Source organism: Daphnia magna, linkage group LG6, assembly GCF_020631705.1.
Source record: "Daphnia magna isolate NIES linkage group LG6, ASM2063170v1.1, whole genome shotgun sequence".
NCBI classification, from domain to species: domain Eukaryota; kingdom Metazoa; phylum Arthropoda; class Branchiopoda; order Diplostraca; family Daphniidae; genus Daphnia; species Daphnia magna.
In genome coordinates this window covers 9,117,690-9,135,915 of record NC_059187.1, presented here as the reverse complement: position 1 = coordinate 9,135,915, position 18,226 = coordinate 9,117,690, and the positions used below count along the sequence as shown (strand labels likewise).

Genomic DNA, 18,226 nt, shown 5'->3' with positions numbered 1-18,226 from the left:
AAGTATATATGGTCGAACCATTATGAAGTTGACGCGTATAGTGTGAAGCCATATCATTAGTAACATTTAAGATTTCTTTTTTTTTGTTGGTATTCGTTACGTAAACAGGGAACTGTGAGGGGGGAATAACGAGCTGTTCTACCAATAGAAGCTTGTTGTCGAGGGGCTGATGGTAAAGCTGTTAGACTTGTTAGTAGAGGATTTGGTCAGTGGAGCAGTTGCAGAATCAGCTAAAGACCCTCCCAACACCGCCCCGCAATTCTATTTCTTAGCCAGTTCATTCCTTTTTATTTGTGTCTGTGTTATGTTGTATGTGCTATAATAATCTGCGAGTGCGTTAATATTTAGTAGCGTTACGTTTACTATAAAAGAAAGGGGGGGGATCTATTGTTTGTGTCTAGCGGTTTTTGTTCGTGTCAGCTATTGGGCGTGATTGCTGTTTAGTATGGCCAGCATGTTTATAGCGATGCTTCTCAAACTGGACGCGCCACTCTCTCGTGCGTGTCAAGTGTGTCAATGTCTATTGGTGCGTTGCTTTGAAAACCTAATCAACTCAACACTTCTCCTTTCCTATATCTCCCACATTTGAGAAAATTCTTATTTTTTTATCTTAAAAAAAATTAATTTCTATTATCTTTTATGGTCTGGAGACATCACAAACGATCAGGGCGCAGGTTGATGAAGTACTTTTTTAGCAGTTGTGATGAACAATCTTGTTGATTGATATTAGTGTTTTGCGTTAGGATCTTTCAGATGAGTCCCCAACACTGTCAAGATGAAGACACAAAAGCCCGAGATCATCAATACGAATAGAAAACTTTTCCCTTTCTTTATGTTGGGTGGGTTATATATCGATGATGGCGAAGACGTCAAAAGAGTTTTGCCTCCTATACCAGACCCAATCAGGTTTCTCATAAAACAAGAGACAACTGATGAGGTGTGCGCGAGAGCAAAAGTTAACTCTTCCCGAACAAAAGGCCCTATACCCAAAGTCGGCAGTACAAACATAATATGCATCAAAAGTAGGGCTCATTGTAGACATCGGGGTGGTATAATGTCTGCTATGATTCTTCGCCTATTGCTTTCTCATAGTAGTAGTAGTAGTTATCTTCATGCTTCTCGTACAAAGTCTTTGATTGGCTGGCGAATGATTGTTACTTGGGATGGGCGCCCACTATACACGTAATGCTGTACTACGTCGAGGGATTCTCTTAGGTTACTGGGAGCTGATGGTCTTCTTTTATTCCTCTTTCGAATAAGAGGCCATCGTCAGCAAATCGTTATGGTGCCATCTTTTGGCTCTGGAGGACTTAAAGGAGCAATCAAGAGACAAGGAATAAAAGTGAGACCAATAACACAAACAAAAGTGGCACAAAGTTTTTTTTTAAATCTGTAAAAAAAAGGGGGGGGGGGAAATTCGACATCAGCAAGAAAAGCGGGAATTGTTCCCTACGTAATTCCTCAAATATCCAACGTCCGTTTTGTACATCCTGGACGTTTGTTTTGCTTGAATAAGAAAGGCACATGATTCAGAAGGGAAATGTTGAAAGGAAAGCTCTCCGTACACATCCCCCCAAAAAAAGTCCATTTCTCTCGAGACGAATTTACCGGACTGCCGGCCTTTAGCTTAACTTTATTTTTTTGTATTTTGTGTATGTGTCTGCTCTTATTTGAATCAGCTGCGTTGTTCCCCAATGTCCTCTTTAGCCCTCTAGTGGAGCAATTTTGTTGCCCTTTTTACTTGGAAACGGTTAGAGAGAGAGAGAGAGAAAGAAAGAAGTAACTGGAACATTGGATATGATGCGTTGAGCTTCCTCAGTGATGTATACGCTAAAGCGTGGGCCTCTTTTATATTGAATACCTTGTTATATCCACGGCCGATTTTCCCGCGGGACAGCCACGCCCCTCGTCTTGAGGTCCGTCTTCTTTCCCTTCCTAATAGGAAACGAGGGAAATGGCAAAGGATTTTTCTATCTTACAAAAATTTATAATATATAATGAAGCATTCAAAGCCATTGACTTTGAGTCATCAAAGTTGATGAGGGCTACGATGCAACAGCCAATCCTAACTCATTATTCCACCATTTTCTTTTTAATGAATTTTTAGAAGAATCAAAATCTGTGTGGGAGCTGCACGGTGGGGATAAAAGTTTTCAACTATTACTTCCACCACTTCAAAGCTATTAGACAAAAAGAAGGATCTATTTCTCTGCTCGAGTCGGCAAAAGTCAGGCGGATGACAAATAAGCTCTTTGATGATTTTTTTCCCCCGTTTCTCGCTCTGACTTTAGCGCCAACTAAAGTTGGACCAATCACAATCGTCTCATTTCTATTACTTTTCGCTCTTTGATTCAAGTTTTCGTGTTTGAATATATATATATACACACATTTTTTGCATTGGGTTAATGAAGCGACGACGCAGGCTGATCGATTTCGTGAAAAGGTCGTGTTACGTTGATGACAACTATAAACAAACATATTTGGGACTAGGAGCTTTGGATATCCGAGACATTCAATCCCAACAACTTTGGACATAAAGCTTTAAAGAAATTGGATTTCGTATTCAAAAGTTGTGCAAAAAACTCGATGCTTGACGGGAAAATGTAAAGAAAAAGATGTTGCGAGTTAATGGAAATAATAATATGGATGAAGGGTGTATTAAAACTGGTGGGTGCAATGATGTTGTCAAAGCGTTTTGATCAATGCACAAAGAAAACAAAAGAAAAGCTCGACTGTTATACGCCGAAAAGAGGGTGTCAAGTGGTTGCGTCTTAGATGAGTTTTTATGTTAAAAGTAAAGACTAGGACGTAAGATATGATTAAAAACTAACGGGGGAGCCTTCACAGCATGCAACGTTCGGCCATCTTTGCAGGACTCGTAATTCGTTGAGTAAACTTGACAACGCTGCATCGGAAATTATCCGACCAATCGAAAGAGTTGTTACATTTTTTATATCGATGCGTGTTGAATGTAGATGGACAAGCTTGAACTTGTCGTTGCCCTTGACCTAACCCGCGCGCAATTTTTCTTTGTTTCCCTATCCCCTTTGTGACTCATCGTCAGACCCAATTTGCAGATCATTAGGCAGTTGTGAGCCAATTCTCGAACGAAAAGGACGTCTCTTTCTTACGCGAATAATCACAAAAAGTGGTTTAGATTTGCTCCTTTCATTTAATGTCGTCAAAGTTTACGACAATCATCGACATGTGTGCAACTAAGCAAAATAGATTGCAAAAACCTTGTTTCGAAGCTGTTGTTAACGAGGAGTTTAGTTCTGATTGGCCCACGTGGTGCACAGCATTAATGAAGATGGCGGAAAATCTTTTCCCTTCACAAAAGGTTACCAGTGAGCTTCTGTCTTATTTTCTTTTGTTGAGCGCCATGAATTATACATACAGTAGATGTGTGTTTGCGTCTTTAAGGATTCTTGTTTCCACGGCAGCAGATTCTGCCTTTGTCTTGTTGTCTTGGTACAATCGAGAAATGTATAATTAACTCGTATTTAACAATACCATTGGACATGTCACTAAATCTGTATTCGCTTGTTTGCAGGTACTTTTGAATAGAGGTTCTCCACTTATTCGCTCGGCAAAGAGAATAAATTGGGGAACGTGGAATCGTCACACAGTGAGGCGACGTTCTAAAGACGTCGACGATTCGGCCGGCATAATTGATAAGCGCATCGTGCAATAATGGATCGAGATTCGTTAAGAAGTGGAGGCGTCGGTAGGAGGAGCGGGTCGCAATCGCGCGGATCGATGCAACAACGAAAGCCGCTCAGTATTCCGGCCAGCAGCGCTACCGACACTCCAACGACTGGATCAGCATTCGATTCTTGCGGAATCGACGCCCAATCAGCTCTTTACGAATCCATCGACGACGACGACATCGTCTACGATCAAGGTCAGTCTCATTGCTTTCTTTTGGGGTTTTTGTTGACATGTGCGTCCCATTTTTTGCCTCATTTGCGGATCAACAATTCGTCATGTTGGGAAAGGGACGTCCGCAAATAATGCATGCAATTTTCCTCGTTGTATTTCCACGAAGGAACGAAGAAAATTGAATTATCGTTATTCTGAAAGAGCAGGAAATTTTTTTCGTTAAACAATAGTCTGCAATGGCCTCGCTTAACTGCCATGACCTCGTGACCGTAGTCGTTATCCTTTCGCTCCGCTTTGTTATTATGATTACATACGGCGACAGCAGTTGGCCCGTCGTTTATAATATCAAACGTTATATACAGGACGAGGCGTTTTTTCTTTGTGGTCTGTTATTATACAGAAAGAAACTGGGAGAAATGAAGATAGACCTTCTCATTTAATAGCTTTTAACAGAGAGAGAGGGATGTTTAGATCTCTGATCCCTCTGGCGTCGTATGGCGTCGTTTTACCACCTCGCGCGCGCGCCAGTTGCAGTAAAAAAAAGAAAGAGAGCGGAAGGAAAAAGCGGTAACGTTCTCCTTTTTGCTTCCCACTTTATTGTCGTGATTTTCTTTTGTTTTATTCTGTTTTTTTGGGGGGACTGGTTCGCACAGTCCGGGCGTGAAATTTGATGTTAAAGTGCTGGAAATGACAGGAGGAAGGAAACAGTCGGATGTTTCCAATCGAATGGACAAATGTCCATTCACGTTTTATCTTGATTGAACACATTGTTGCTTTGACCACTATTTCATTAAGATGAATGAACATATGTATTTGAATTTCTGATTTCAAGTCAACCCGTCCTCGTTGGATGGCCATTGACGTAACAAAACTAGCCCTTTTCATCTTGTTTGTATCCTTTTGTTCGTTTATTCTCTTTTCAAGTAGATGGGGTCGTAGAATTTTAGGGATCTGTGTCGGGCGTTATGTTTTTTTGATTTTGTCTTTTAGCGCGCGTCCCATCCCTTTTGAATAAAAATAGAGAACAGACGGGAAAAACCCCTGCGGTCCGGCGATGCGGACGTCGGCCTTGTGTCGAAAACAGATGCCTGTTTTCTCAGGGTTTTTCTTTTTTTTCACTCGTGAATAGCTGTCCCCCTTTTTTTATTTTTCATTGGGTACATGTAACAGTAGAAGCTTTACACAAACGCGTTACCTTAATAGTTGGGTTATATCCTACGTTTAGAGATTTGTTTCCCCCCCATTCCCTCTTTTAAACGTGATGTAGCGATTTTCAGTTAGGTGATCCCATTTTTAGATTTTATTCCTTTAAATAATAATAAAAAAAAACCCTGGGTAACTGCTGTAAGGAAGGTGGGGGGTGGAGGACGTCATATTCTCTGGTCATTATCTGCTGGATGACGGTGGCGAATTGGATAGCCCTGAGGGCACTGTGTTGGACAGCCAAGACTTTTCATCTCCTGTCCAGGATCGAACGCTGCCGGATCTTTCAATAGCAGCGCATATCCAAAAAGCGTATCTGTCGACAGCGTAAATGCAATTTTCCTGATGATTTGGTTTGTCTGACTGTCTGTGTATGTACTTTAAAAAAATAATTTTGGAAAAAAAAATGGGCGTTTGATATCATTCCAAGGATAGGGAGCTCCTGTTGCCTTGGGGGGCTTTTTGTAGCGGGAAAGCGTTGATTTCGTGATTGCGCCATTTCAATCGAACCGTCAAATTAGCCGACTTGCTCTGATGGTCAGTTTTTTCGGTTGATTGACAACGTTTATTTATTTCTTTTTAAAGAAATCTAAACTTTTTTTTTCTGCTTGAATGGGGGGGAACTGAAAGATGAAAAAGAGGGAGCCATATTTTTTGTGACATGGAAATCATTTTCTTTTTTTACCTAAGGATGATCAAGATCATACAAGACGATCTTTTCATTTTCAACTTGTGTTTTCCATTTTCTCGACCCCCTGTTGTTTTGGGGGCCCCTATCGATTTTTCTCTTTTCTAGCTGTTAAAAACATTTTTTTTTTTTTTCTAAAGAAAAAAAGAAGTTTTTTTTTTTGTTACAAAAACAAGAGAAGAGCAACACATTTTTTGATTGATTCCCGGGACGGGAAGGCACGAAGGCGGGGGACGTTGTGTGATGTGTCTGTTTGTCTGCTCTTCTACACACGCACGCACTATCGGTTCATCGCTTAACAAAAGGAAGAAAAAAGGGCAGAGCAAACAAGTTTCTCAACTTCTTCCTTTTTTTTTTTCCTTAACGGCCATCAGTTGCACCTGCCGTGGACGTCAACTTTATCCGGTACAAACGCACGCCCCTCTTTATTCGTTACAAAAAAAAAACCAGGTGTTGGTGTCGTCTGCTGCTAGAAAGATACATCCCTTCCTTCAACAAAGTGGGGAATTTGTTTTATTTTATTGATTACCTTGTCTCGGTTGTGTCGTGAAATTTCCCTCAATGTTTCACACATTTTCATTCAATTTTAAAAGGGGTTTTGATCGATCATTTGTTACCACCCAACTCCTCCCTGTAATTGGGTTAATAATAGTAATAATAAGGCAGCGAAGAAACCCAGGAGGAGGTGATCACGGGTTACACAGAGAGGGGTGGGGGGGATGTTTTGCAGTGAAAAGGAGGCGGAGGGGTTGGGTTACCAATTACCGAGTTGCTAGCCTTCCCTCTGACCCTCGTAACAGTAGTTCTATTATACCAATCTTCCTCTACGGATCCTCCTCCCTTCCAGCCCGCCAATTTTGAACATGGAAAGGTCCACTAGTGAAATAATAAGATGGGCTACGGACACCTGAAACCCTCCCCACGCCATCGCCGCACGCCATTTTGGGTTTTTAACTTTGATTTTCATCTTGCCCAGCTCGTGTGTTCATGTACGAGGAAATCTCTGTCTTAATTCCCCCAGTGGTTGGGCATCATCGCCAATCAGCCTATATCGATTGTGGTCGGGCAACGGGATTACGTTATTAGTCCCCCCTCTCGTTCACGACGCACCGCCGGTTCTTCATTCCTATCCTCCCTTGTGGTTTTGTCTTATACGTGTCCCCCCCCCACATCCACGTTCGTAATATAATGATGATAATTCTACCTGTCGTCATTATGGAATCGATCGATCGATTTCTCAAATCCGATTATGACCTTCTTTTTCTAGATGGAACATTTTTTTATATTATTTTGAAAGGTCGGGCTCAATTTCGATCGTCAATCTGACGGTCGATTTATTTTGTGCCATATTGGTCAGATTGTAGGACGCCGAAAAATGATTGTTCATTCGATTATTCTTTCCCCCCGAATATAATTTTTTTTCCTTCAAACTGTTACCAGACTGTCCTCGTATTATATCCCTCATGTGGCTAACATCTTATGTACTAAACCAGGAAACGGGAATATGTAGGTCCATTTCCTCTTTTTTTTTGCACCCTCTCTACTTGGAAAAAAAAGAGGGGAAGGGGGTCGGTTACGTGATTCACTATTGCGGCTAACGGGGGTTTGTTCCGATTCCGTCTAGCGCACACGCATATACTTGTATCGCAATAAGTCCAGGATTTCCTGCTCTTGAGAGGAGTTTCGTTGCAGGGAGAAAAAAAAGAAGAAAATAAAAGAAATCCGGTCGAGAGAGAGAGAGAAAAATAGGATGGCATTGAGAGTAGGTTAGTTTTGTTGTGTCTGCCTGTTCACCGCATTCGTGACGAACAGTTCCGTCGATTCTCAGTTTGAAACGAATGTGATTGCAATCAAAGATTAGTTGTGAAGAAAATTGTTTGAATCTAACGTTGCTGGGGATTCCAGGGGTTGTGGGCGGACAGAGGTTTCCAGTATTTTTTGTGTGTGTGTGTGAATTCCTTTTATTTTCTGGTTAACCAAATAAGAAAAATTGTGAGGATTTTGGAGGAAGGAGGGAAGATGAAGAGGAAACTTTTGACGGCATCTGGTGGACGGTATAAATCAGGGAGAAGGAGGATGAAACAAATACACAGCCAGATGAAACATATGAGCTGAAACGTGCGGGTTTTCAATCTTTTAGTTATCCACAGTTTCTTTCGTTTTTCCTTTCTTGTGTCACAACCAACAAAATGGGGCAAAAAAAAAGGGGGGCGGACTTTGGGAAAAATAAAAATAAAGTAAAAATGGACGGGCAAAGGAGCTCATTTTCCAGTCGGAGAAACGTCGTAGAGAAAAAGAATACGATGCGTGAGACATTCTTGAAATACCGAAAAGAAAAAAGAAAGTGGAAAAAAAAAAAAAACTGTAACATTATTTTGGGAAAAAACGTAAACTTTTCGACCTCGACTTCTTAGATGCTATGCGTCATGGAACAAGCCCAAAGGGATTTTATATCACCAAAGAGTCGAGAACCGATGGCATTTTTTTTCCTTCTTCTTGTCTGAAACACGAATAAAAAGGGATACAAGACGAAAAGATCTTTTGCCATACTAAAATTGCGCGACCGAGGATTTCTTTTGTTTTCACGAAAATGCCGCAGCTGTCGACTTCAATCCTTCCCCGTTTGGAATGTCGACTGTTGTCTCTCACTTGTGTCTATCTGTGTCTCCAAACGCGAAAAGAAGGTTTACAATGTATAGAGGGGCTTGCATTGCGTTATATTGCGTATAGTGACTCTCGTGAATTTGTCCCCCCCCCAACGTTTGTTTGTTGAAAGGCGGGAATGTTGAGTTATATCATTGCAGCTGATTTTTTTTCTTTTTTTCAAACACATTTCACTTCACCATCAAATCTTTCGAATCCAATGCGTCCAGTTTTCTTTTTTCCCAACTATTCATTCCGTTTGCAAAAGTTGTTTATTGGAAGAGATAACCTTTGGACGTGCTCTAGCGCGTCCATCACATCCACTTTCGTTTATTGAAAGAAAAACCTGCTCAACATTTGCATTTAAAAATGTTTTTCTTTATTGCCAAGTTTTACATTTTTTTTTTTCAAAACAAAATTCTGAAAGGGAAATCTTTTGTTTTGGTTCCTGCACAACCCTTTTATTTTTTTACCCCAAATCGTAAATTATCATTTTGATAGCTCTTATAAAAATGGGGGAAGAAAAAAAATGACTCATGGGAGGCGGGACTTTGGTAACTGACCGCACGCCGGTCTATAATAAAAAAAAGCGGAACAGGCTTACTGTAAATTATGTTTTCACGTTTCTTTCGTGTTGTTTCTCCCGCCTGTGTATTGTGGTCTAAAAAAAAAAAAACAACAAAGAAATGACAAGTTTTCAAACGGGTCCCATTTTGTCACCGACAGTTGCGAAAGGGAAGGGGAGGCTGAAATAAGCTGGGACAGATTCAAACCATGTAACGTAAAAGACAAGAAAAAAACTGGATGAAATGGAGGGGAGAATACAAAATGTGAGGCCTACCAATAACGTGTACTGTATACATTTAAAAGAGGCAGCTGCGTATTTAGTATTCACGAGCTCCTCCCTCTCGTCGTCAGTCTCTTTTATAAACTGCGTCAAATGTATTTATTCGTTTACATTTTTTTTTTATAGCTAAGTAAATTTGATTTCCTCTAAATATGAACAACCCTAAAACGTTTGCTGGGCGTATTTTGGCGTACCCCCTATAGTTTTCCGTAATGGAATTTGTTCCAGTAAAAAAAAAATAATAATAATAAAATGAAAAAAAAAAAAAATCTTCTTCCTTTCAATCGCGAAATGCGCCCATTATCCGTTAACGTAGCCGCAGATGCGTCTCTTTCAATCCGGGTGGAATGATTTGATGATGAAGTGTTGTGGCTCATTTCTAAATACTTGTCGGCGGGAAAAAAAAAATGGGAAGAAAATGTTGCGTAATAGTTAGAATGCAATGAATCGCTATCGCACGCTAACTTGACTCCCCCCCCCTTTTTTTTTCTTTTATGCATTTAAAGAATCACTAAACAGCATCTCTTAGAATGGATCCATCGTGGCATCCGTTGGTTTGCCGCTTCACTGACTACTCCGCCTATCTTGTTTCTTATTTATATTTTGGCCAAGTCTTTTCACTTTTGCTGACACACGAATGTGTGTTTTTTTTCCCTCCCTCCACCCTATTCATGCGGCTTCATTGATTCCATCACTACACTTACGATGTTAAAAAGAAAAAAACGTATCATTTTTAACCTTGTGGGAAAAGATTTTTAGACTCTTGAACACAAAGGCCCGTGAAAAAGAAAAAAAAAATTCGTTAAAATTTCCGGGCTAGATTTCGATCAAAGTTGGTGGTTGTGTCTTCCTCTGGTCATCAAAAATGGTTTTTTTTTTCTTCTTTACAGCGGGTGGTCTTGTACAAGTAGTTAAAACTTATAAGGGGTCGTAGTTTTTTGTTGTTGTGAATAATATGTGTCTGAAAGCAACACAAACCCCAACATCATCAACCATTTGCTACACACCGACTACAGTGAGCGCACTCCACCGGACAGTTGAGAGTAGCTAAATACTTTTGTGTAAGATGGGGAATTTTTTCTTTCTCGGATGTATTTGTGTGTGTGTCATTTGTATGGTTTTGAAGGGCACTTGGATCGCTGTGTGTATACCCCCTGAAGTAGAAAAACAAATTGTCTACCACTATACGTACCCCCACTTGCCACGACCATGGGGTCTTGGGTCCTTGATAAATGACAGCCTTCAAACCATGTTACAGCACTTCTCAATCCCTGTTGCTCTCTGTCCTTAATATTAGCGACGTCCCTACTCCGTACGAGTTGCCCTCAGAATTATAGGGGTTTGTTCTTTAGCGGCCAAATATTTTTTTTCTTCTTCTTTCAAATCAAACCATCAGCAGATGTCATCATCTGTCCGTGTCTTCAAAACAGGCCTCTTTTTCGTCACCTATTAGAACTATAGACCCATTGTCGTGTTATTATGAGCAAGCGTACTCGCAGTAACGTGAACGGTGTAGCGCATGCGCCGCCAGGGGGTAGGAGGGTCGTCCCTTTCGACGTCGAGTACGACGTTGAGGCGTCGTGACTTTCAGTCGAGACCTTCGCGTCAACCGAACAGGTTGTGTCTGTGCGTGTGCGCGCTGGATTGCGTTTTCAGACGATCCGATTAAAGTTTTATTTTGTGTGTGTGTGTGTGCGCGCGTGGGGGGATTGTGTTTTCTTATTTTTTTTCTTCTTTTCTGTTGAGTCCATTTCTTTTTTGTTATGCGCGATTTGAAATGGCTGACCTTGTTTAGTTTTGACGTTTTGTGCCAAAGCGAGAATTTGAAATTTGGCGGGTGCAATTCAATGGGATTTTTTCGTCGAAAGAAAAAGTGATTATTGTTGCCCGATTACTCGTAGACAATTTTTGTTTTTTGTTGTTGAACAATCGGCTGTTATTAACCCGAACGAGGAAAAGAAAAGGAAAGGGCACACCGCCCGTCCGATTGTCATTTCTTATCGATTCGCCGTGAAAGAAGAGAAACAAAAAGCGGAACGTCTAGACGGAAAACCCAAACAAAAACTTTTATTTTTGTTTTTTTTTTTCTTTTCCTCGTCAATTATTTACCATAATTCCACGTCCTCCCCCCTCACAGGGTCAAAAAGGTAAGAGTGTGAAGAATTTATTATTTAGCTGACCTTCGTTAGTTTTCTGAATAACTGTAAAGAAAGGGAAACATTTGTGGATCGCAGTTTCGTCGTCAATTCATTTGGTCGACGATTTAATTGTCATAACATAAAAGGCGACGTATAGTTGGGGAGGGGAAGTGACTGAGGAAGTTACACCGTCTAATAGATCGACGCCACGCGATACCCCAACACGGAACACAAGTTACAGACGCAGGCACAAACTCCGTACGATGCGCTCGGTACGCGAAGTTGTCATGGCAACCGTCTCCTTTTTTTTATTTTTTTCGCTTTCTATTTGTTAGGTTCTTTTTCTCTTTTTTTTCCGACTCAAATTGAATGGCATCGACAATGAGACTCGGTTCTGATGCGCTGTTCAGTGTATATGTGTCAGGAAAAAAAAGGGGAGGACAATACCTCTTGTAATTGAGTCACGCCCTCTCTATATAACTGCGTGTGTGTATAAAGCCGCTGGCTGCTGCTGTCCAGGTTCGTTTCCTATCGTCCTTCTTCTATACGTGCGTTTGTGTGTTTGCATTCGAGAAACGGGGGATAGAAAAAAAAAAAAGAAAAATCATCTGGGGACTGAAACAACTTTGGCACCCCTTTCACACCGAACGCGCGCACAGTCGACTGGCGCTGTACAATAAAGTCGTCCGAACGTTTGATTCAATTTGCTTCGAAACGTTTTTATTTTTCTTCGTTGATATTCCTTTTTTTTCTTCTGCAAGTTCGGTTGTTGTAGTAAAGTTTCACTTGAAAATTGGATCAAGTCTGAAATATGAAGACAGCGTACTAACTGGGTATAGACGAAGGACCGAAAACTTGTCTTGACAATAGCAGAACGGAAACGACACTTTAAATCAAACGTCTGTGTCTGTGTGTGTCCGTAGCTGGAAGTTGGCCAAGTGAGGACATTTCGTAGGGAAAAAAAGAAAATAGATGTTGTTAAAAAGAGATACCAGAAAGTGTACTACTATGTCTTCGTTTGATGACGCAATTGTCACTGCTCAACTCTATCAATTTTGTGGATCGATATTTTGCTCGTGTCAGAAGAAAAAAAAAAAGGATGGTTATAACGAGAGGCTCACAAACTGTTTCTAATGACTTCCGATTCTTCTTTTGAAAACGAGACGGAGGGAGAGAAAAAAAATATGGCAGGAATCAATTCAACACGTTCTCGTTATTATTGATGGTTCTGTCAACTTTGCAACAGTCACGAAAACTTTTTCTTGCGTCTGTCTTCTGATTATTGTTGAATTTCTGTTGAATCGAGCGCAAATGAGCGTCTGCCAAGTAAAAGAAAGGGTGGGAATTGGGGATGGGTTTAAAATTTGTAAGCTTGAAAAAAGAAGTTGGGGTGGTTTAATTCCTTGAAATTTTCTTTGATCTTCGCTTAATTATCTTTGAAGAAGAAGTTGAGATTTAGGTGGAGGGGGGGGGGAGTTGACCACTTTTTTTTTTCGGTTTGGTACTCGTCTGGAAATGTTTTGTCATTGCGGTTTATGGAACACTCTTGTCGGCTCTTTTAAACATAAAAAGGGAGCACTTTTTACCCATTTTCTCTAAAAACTTCTTCTCCCGTTTAGTGACGTCGTCACCTTGGAGCAATTTCACGCGGCTGTTTTTTTCTTGTTCCCCTTCCGGACCAACAGAGAAGAAGAATACGTCAAAACTTGGAAAGGGGGGGGAGGAATAAAAATGAGATACGAACCTTTCTGTCTTGTCTGTTCTTTTCTCCTTTTGAACGAAGGGGAAATGCGTTTTTACAGCTTCTCTTATTGACGGCCCGCACAGCGGGTTGACCTCTTACACCCCCGCCGGGGTCAAAACCCCACTCTCTAGAAAACTACTCACACATGTGAGTTCTTTTTTTATTTTTGCTTTTACTCCCTTCACTTTTCAAACGTGGAATAAATAGAGAGGAGCAGTACACGAACAAATTGGTGAGAGAGTAAACCCCCCCCCCCCGCTCTCTGCCCCAATCCCAGTTAGTTTCACATACAAGGACATCTGTCGGGACCATTTTATCCTTTTCCTTTTTTTCTCGGATAGAGCGGATGAGATATGACGGCGTCGAATGATATGTCTGTACAAGGGGGATGGTTCAGTCTCTGCTGTATAATCTCACGCTCATTAAAAATCGTCGCAAGATTTTATTTTATTTTCCTTTCTCTCAGCCGCGCCCTTTCTTTTCTTTCTTCTATCCCAGTCAGTCAACACCTTGATTTGAAAAAAAAAAAAGATGGTACTACTGCTGCTGCTTATCTGCGTTGTATTAAATATCCTCTGACGAAAGAAAAGATGCAATCGCTGGCGTTTCTTCATGTTGAAGCCGAGATGATAAATATATTCATCAGGAATAGGAAGAAAAGAAAAAAGAGGCTCTTTCTTGATGATTCGTGTGACTGGGGCATACTTTCCGCGTGCGTGTAGAGCAGCAAAAAAAAGGAAAAAGGAAAAATCCCGTTCTTTAATAGGCTAACACGCTTCTTTTTGGATAGGTTTAACTATCGATCGCTTGAGAACTAATTTGCTAACCTCTACGCCCTAAAAGTCTCATGTGAAGCAGCAGCAGCAGCAGCAGTGCGTGACTCTCTTGATGGTCTTTCTTCATCGCTCTGTCGTGATATTATTACCGAGCTTTGATAGCGCATCGATAACGGCAGCCGAGAATTCTCGTTATTCAAGTCTTGTCTACGCGTTCGAATCTGTTGGATGTTGTTTCTCGCTTCTTCCGCCCTGTGCGTCTTGATTATCACCGGGTTAAGTACGGCCGCTTCTCAGCGCTGCTGTAATGTTTCTATAACACACAACTTTCTGTCAAAGGTCCTTCCAACTCTCTAACTGCAAGAAAGTTTTCTGCTCGCCAGCCAAACTCTCCAACTGACTCTTGTACACAAGCCATGAAACGTCAATGATGTCTACTGGATTTGAAAGGGGGGGGGCTTTGTGGGTGGGGCGCACGTTCGATGACATGACAGACGGTTCGAAAAGTTTTTGGCACACACACACACACACACACACTCTGCTGTGTTCAATATTACGGTCTGATGGGCCTTCTAATCTTGGAAGGACTCGGAATAGATCTGCGCTCTGAAGACGTTTATAAAAGAAGAGAGGGGTTGATTAACATTTCTGTCAAACAAATGGCAAGTCATCCGTGTTACCTGGGCGCTAACTAATTTCGAAAGAATCTTGGAGCGCGATGCGCTTTCTACGTGTTCGAAATTACGACAGCGAGTATTGATCGTCACTTGGGAAGATAACGTCACATTTACTAGGGGGAGGAAGAAAAATGCAAAAAAAAAAAAAAACAAACAATTGTTTTGTGAGGCATAATATGGCGGCAAAGCTTTTCTTCGTTATCGTTGTGTTTCGTAGATATTGTGTTATCGCTTTTCGCAAAGGATGTCGACCGACTTTGTATTGCGGGGCTCCGTTTGTGCGTTATATTTACACGGGCTAACAAACGAGTAGAGACGGCGGGGCGTATATCTACACGCACAAAAGCTCGAGCACCTCATTAACTCTTTCCAACTCGACTCCTTTTTTTTGCTGCTCCTCCTCTTCCTTACACATCCCTCCATTTGTTATTTTGCCTTTGTTTTTGTTCCAACTTTTTTTTTTTTTTTTTTTGTATTTTATTTTTGCTGCCGTCCCTTTTTGTTCTTCTTTTTCCCGTTCAACGTTTGTACTGGCTGCTAGCCCAGCATATATTCTAGGCAGTTGTTCTATTATATAGCCGAAAAGGAGGTTGATGTGATGCGACAGACCATGAAAGACTTTGGGTATTTTTATTTGTTTATTTTAAAGCGAAAAGAAAGAAAAAAGGAGCCAGAATAACTCATTACCTTTTGCCCGCATCCCGCGATGATGACTTTGCTTTGGCGCCAGCCAACGTGTTGACAGATGAATTCCTCCGCTTCTCGCAACAGAAAATAATAGCTCGTTCGTTATTTCGTTCATCTCTTTCGTCCTTTTCTTCTTCTTCTTTTTTTTAAGACTAACGACCTGGTTCAACAAAGGAACACCCTGAAGCCCCTATGTAAAAACAACAACAACAGCCGACGACGATGACGACAAAATATTTCGTTTGTTTCCTTTTTAAGTGCCTGGTTCTTATCTCTTGAAGACGAGAGACTTCTCATTTGCACCTGTTTTTCCTTAGCGGACATTGGCACTTATGGTTATGCGATAGCAGATGAGATTACGGTGGAAATAACGACACGACAGACTGGAAGAGATGTTAAATTTGTTGGAATATCTCTGGAGCATCTTGATATTTTAACATGCCCCTCAAGTTGTTGTAAACTATTTCAAGAATTTTTTTTTTTTCTGGTGTTTTGATATCGCCATGAAAACGAGGAAAGAAAAAAAAAGAGAAGAGAAAGGGGTTGTTCATTTCGGGAATCCCGCAGCGAGGCTTGTGTACATACATATTGACTGGCATAAAGGAGGGAACTGCTATCGTTACAGGGGGGGTCTGAATGTGGCATGACCTCGTCTTGAAAGGTATTTTGATTTATTTCTTGTTTGTTTTCTTCGTACGCTTTTCGAGAAATGAAATGGAGGCGATGTAAACAAACAAGGATGCGCATCAATTGAAATCGCTCCGTGTCTTTGTCAGTTTCTCTTTCCCTCTCTATTGTGAGAGACGCTGTTTTCGATGACGGCAGGACTGAAAATCAACACATTTTCTAGTTTGTGGCTCTTTTTGTCTTGGGATGTCCCTCTGTTTCCTCCCCGTTTTGTTTTTTTACGATGAGAACTATTTCAAAAAGCATAATAAAAGTTGGGTAAAAAAACAAGGAAACGAGGACGAGTTAGAATGTCTTCATCAGAATAGAGTAGGAGCAGAGCTATATTTTTTTATACTGCATGTAGCTCTACTGTCTGCATCCTAAAACATGAAAAAAAAAACACACAATCGGGGCTTCTGCCTTCGTTTTTTCTTTCAAAGATGAAATGGAGTTTAATTTTGTTGTTGTTGCCGTTGTTTTTAAACCGTGAAAGTTCCGCATATTATCCACCAATAGCCAACCAGCGGGGGCAGTTAAGTGCGCGTGTCCTCCGCCTTTATCTTTTAGAGGCTTACGACTTCTCCGAAATAATTGAAACCCATTCGGAAGAATCACATTTTTTTTTTTTTGGTCCCCCCTTATGCTCCAGTCGACAGTCTTGTTGTTTATGCATTTGATTGTGTTTTTTTCTTCTTCTTCTTTCTCTACTCTCTTTCAAGTTTTTTATGAGGAGGTATATATATATAGAGCAGAGCAAGGGAGAGAGGCAAGATGTAGGGGAAGAAAAACATGTTCTCCATTCCGAGTCAAGTCTGTGTGTATGTGGATATATATCTATATATATATATACAGCCGAGGGAGCAATTACGTCTTCGGGTCCCTCCCTTTTATGCGCGCTCTTCGTCGATGTATTATACTATCTGTTTGCTTCGCTATCTCTTTCGTGTCTCCGGTCCTCTGTTTGCCGTCATCGCTCGTTTTGTAGCATTTTTTTTTTATTTAGAGGGAGAGATATTTTTTTTTTTATTTCACGGAGCCCAAACGACATTTCAACACAGTTTAAGGGGATGGAATGAATAGAATCCTATTCGTTTGCGACTTGTCACAAAAATTCCTTAACTTTTTATTTATTTATTTATTTTTATTTTTTTTTGTCTTTGCGATGATTTTATGGGTTTTGAATGAGCGATTGATCAACCATTCGGGGAGGCTTAAGGACACAAGCTCGACTTGTTTCATAATTGATTTGTCGACTACTTTTTTTTTATTATTCTTTTATCCCTTTATCCCTGCGAGCCAAGGATTGAATAGTTCCGCAACTTTCGAGAGTTTCCTCCAGCTTTAATAATGTCGGATATAATCAGTCGATAGGCCCCAAAGGCAACGGAATTTCCCGATTTTATTTATTTACCCCCTTTTTTTTTGATTATTTATTTCGCTCAAGTCGAGGATGCGTGTCGCGTACGTCAGTCACCTTGGCCATAAATTCACACGCATCGGGTGGGGGGAGGGGGAGGAAGTGGTGCACACAGCCGAAAAAGGGATCAATACTTTTACTTACTTTACAACATTGGATGTTGTGGACGAGTCAGTCGATGCAAAATGCGGAGGCCACGATGGCGACATTTGCGGCATAAAATCATGTCACATTTCGCGACCTTGTAGTCTTTTTTCTGGCGAATTTTCTTTTTATGAGCGTCAATTTCGGGTTTATGAATCGTGAGGCGATTCGACTGGAAAACCTTGTCACACGTTTGATACAAGAAAAAAACATTAAAGGTAGAAAAAAATAAATAAATAAAGGGTTTGCCGGTATTTCCTCGTTCTGTTGTTGTACTCACGAGGGGCTACGGTTGGTCATGCGGTGCTTCTGATATATGCCGCCACTTTGTGTGTGTGTGTGTGTGTGTGTGAGAGAGAGAGAGAAAAAGAAGAATCTAAACAAAGAGATAAAGACGAACCGCTTTTCTTCAATGTTTCCACGGGCATGGGCAACGAAGGCTCTAAAAGATAGTCGTATAAGTCTTTCTGTTTGGGGGATCTTGGCTGTCTTCACAACTGGCTCAAAACGAATCCTAATGTCTCCCAGAACCCTCCTTTAAAAAATAAATAAAAAAAAAAAAAAAACTTGAGACACCGTGAAACGTCAGGGAAGGCACTACACCATACCACAATCCCCCCCAACAAAAAGTGACAGTTTGGTGTTTCTTTTTTTTTTTTTGTTTTTCAACGGAAGATGGAGGAGAACTAGGTGGTCGTGTCCCATCATAAA

General features: G+C 40.9%; 1 protein-coding gene across 1 annotated transcript in view; it reads left to right on the top strand.

Moving 5' to 3' along the window:
- The first annotated feature begins 3,087 nt into the window (after window positions 1–3,087).
- Window positions 3,088–18,226, top strand: part of LOC116924629 (teneurin-m) — a 56,658-nt gene continuing 41,519 nt past the window's right edge. The window contains 2 exon segments of the mRNA XM_045175324.1: window positions 3,088–3,340; window positions 3,554–3,904. Of these exon segments, the coding sequence (XP_045031259.1) occupies window positions 3,694–3,904 (211 nt within the window). The 5' untranslated portion in view covers window positions 3,088–3,340; window positions 3,554–3,693.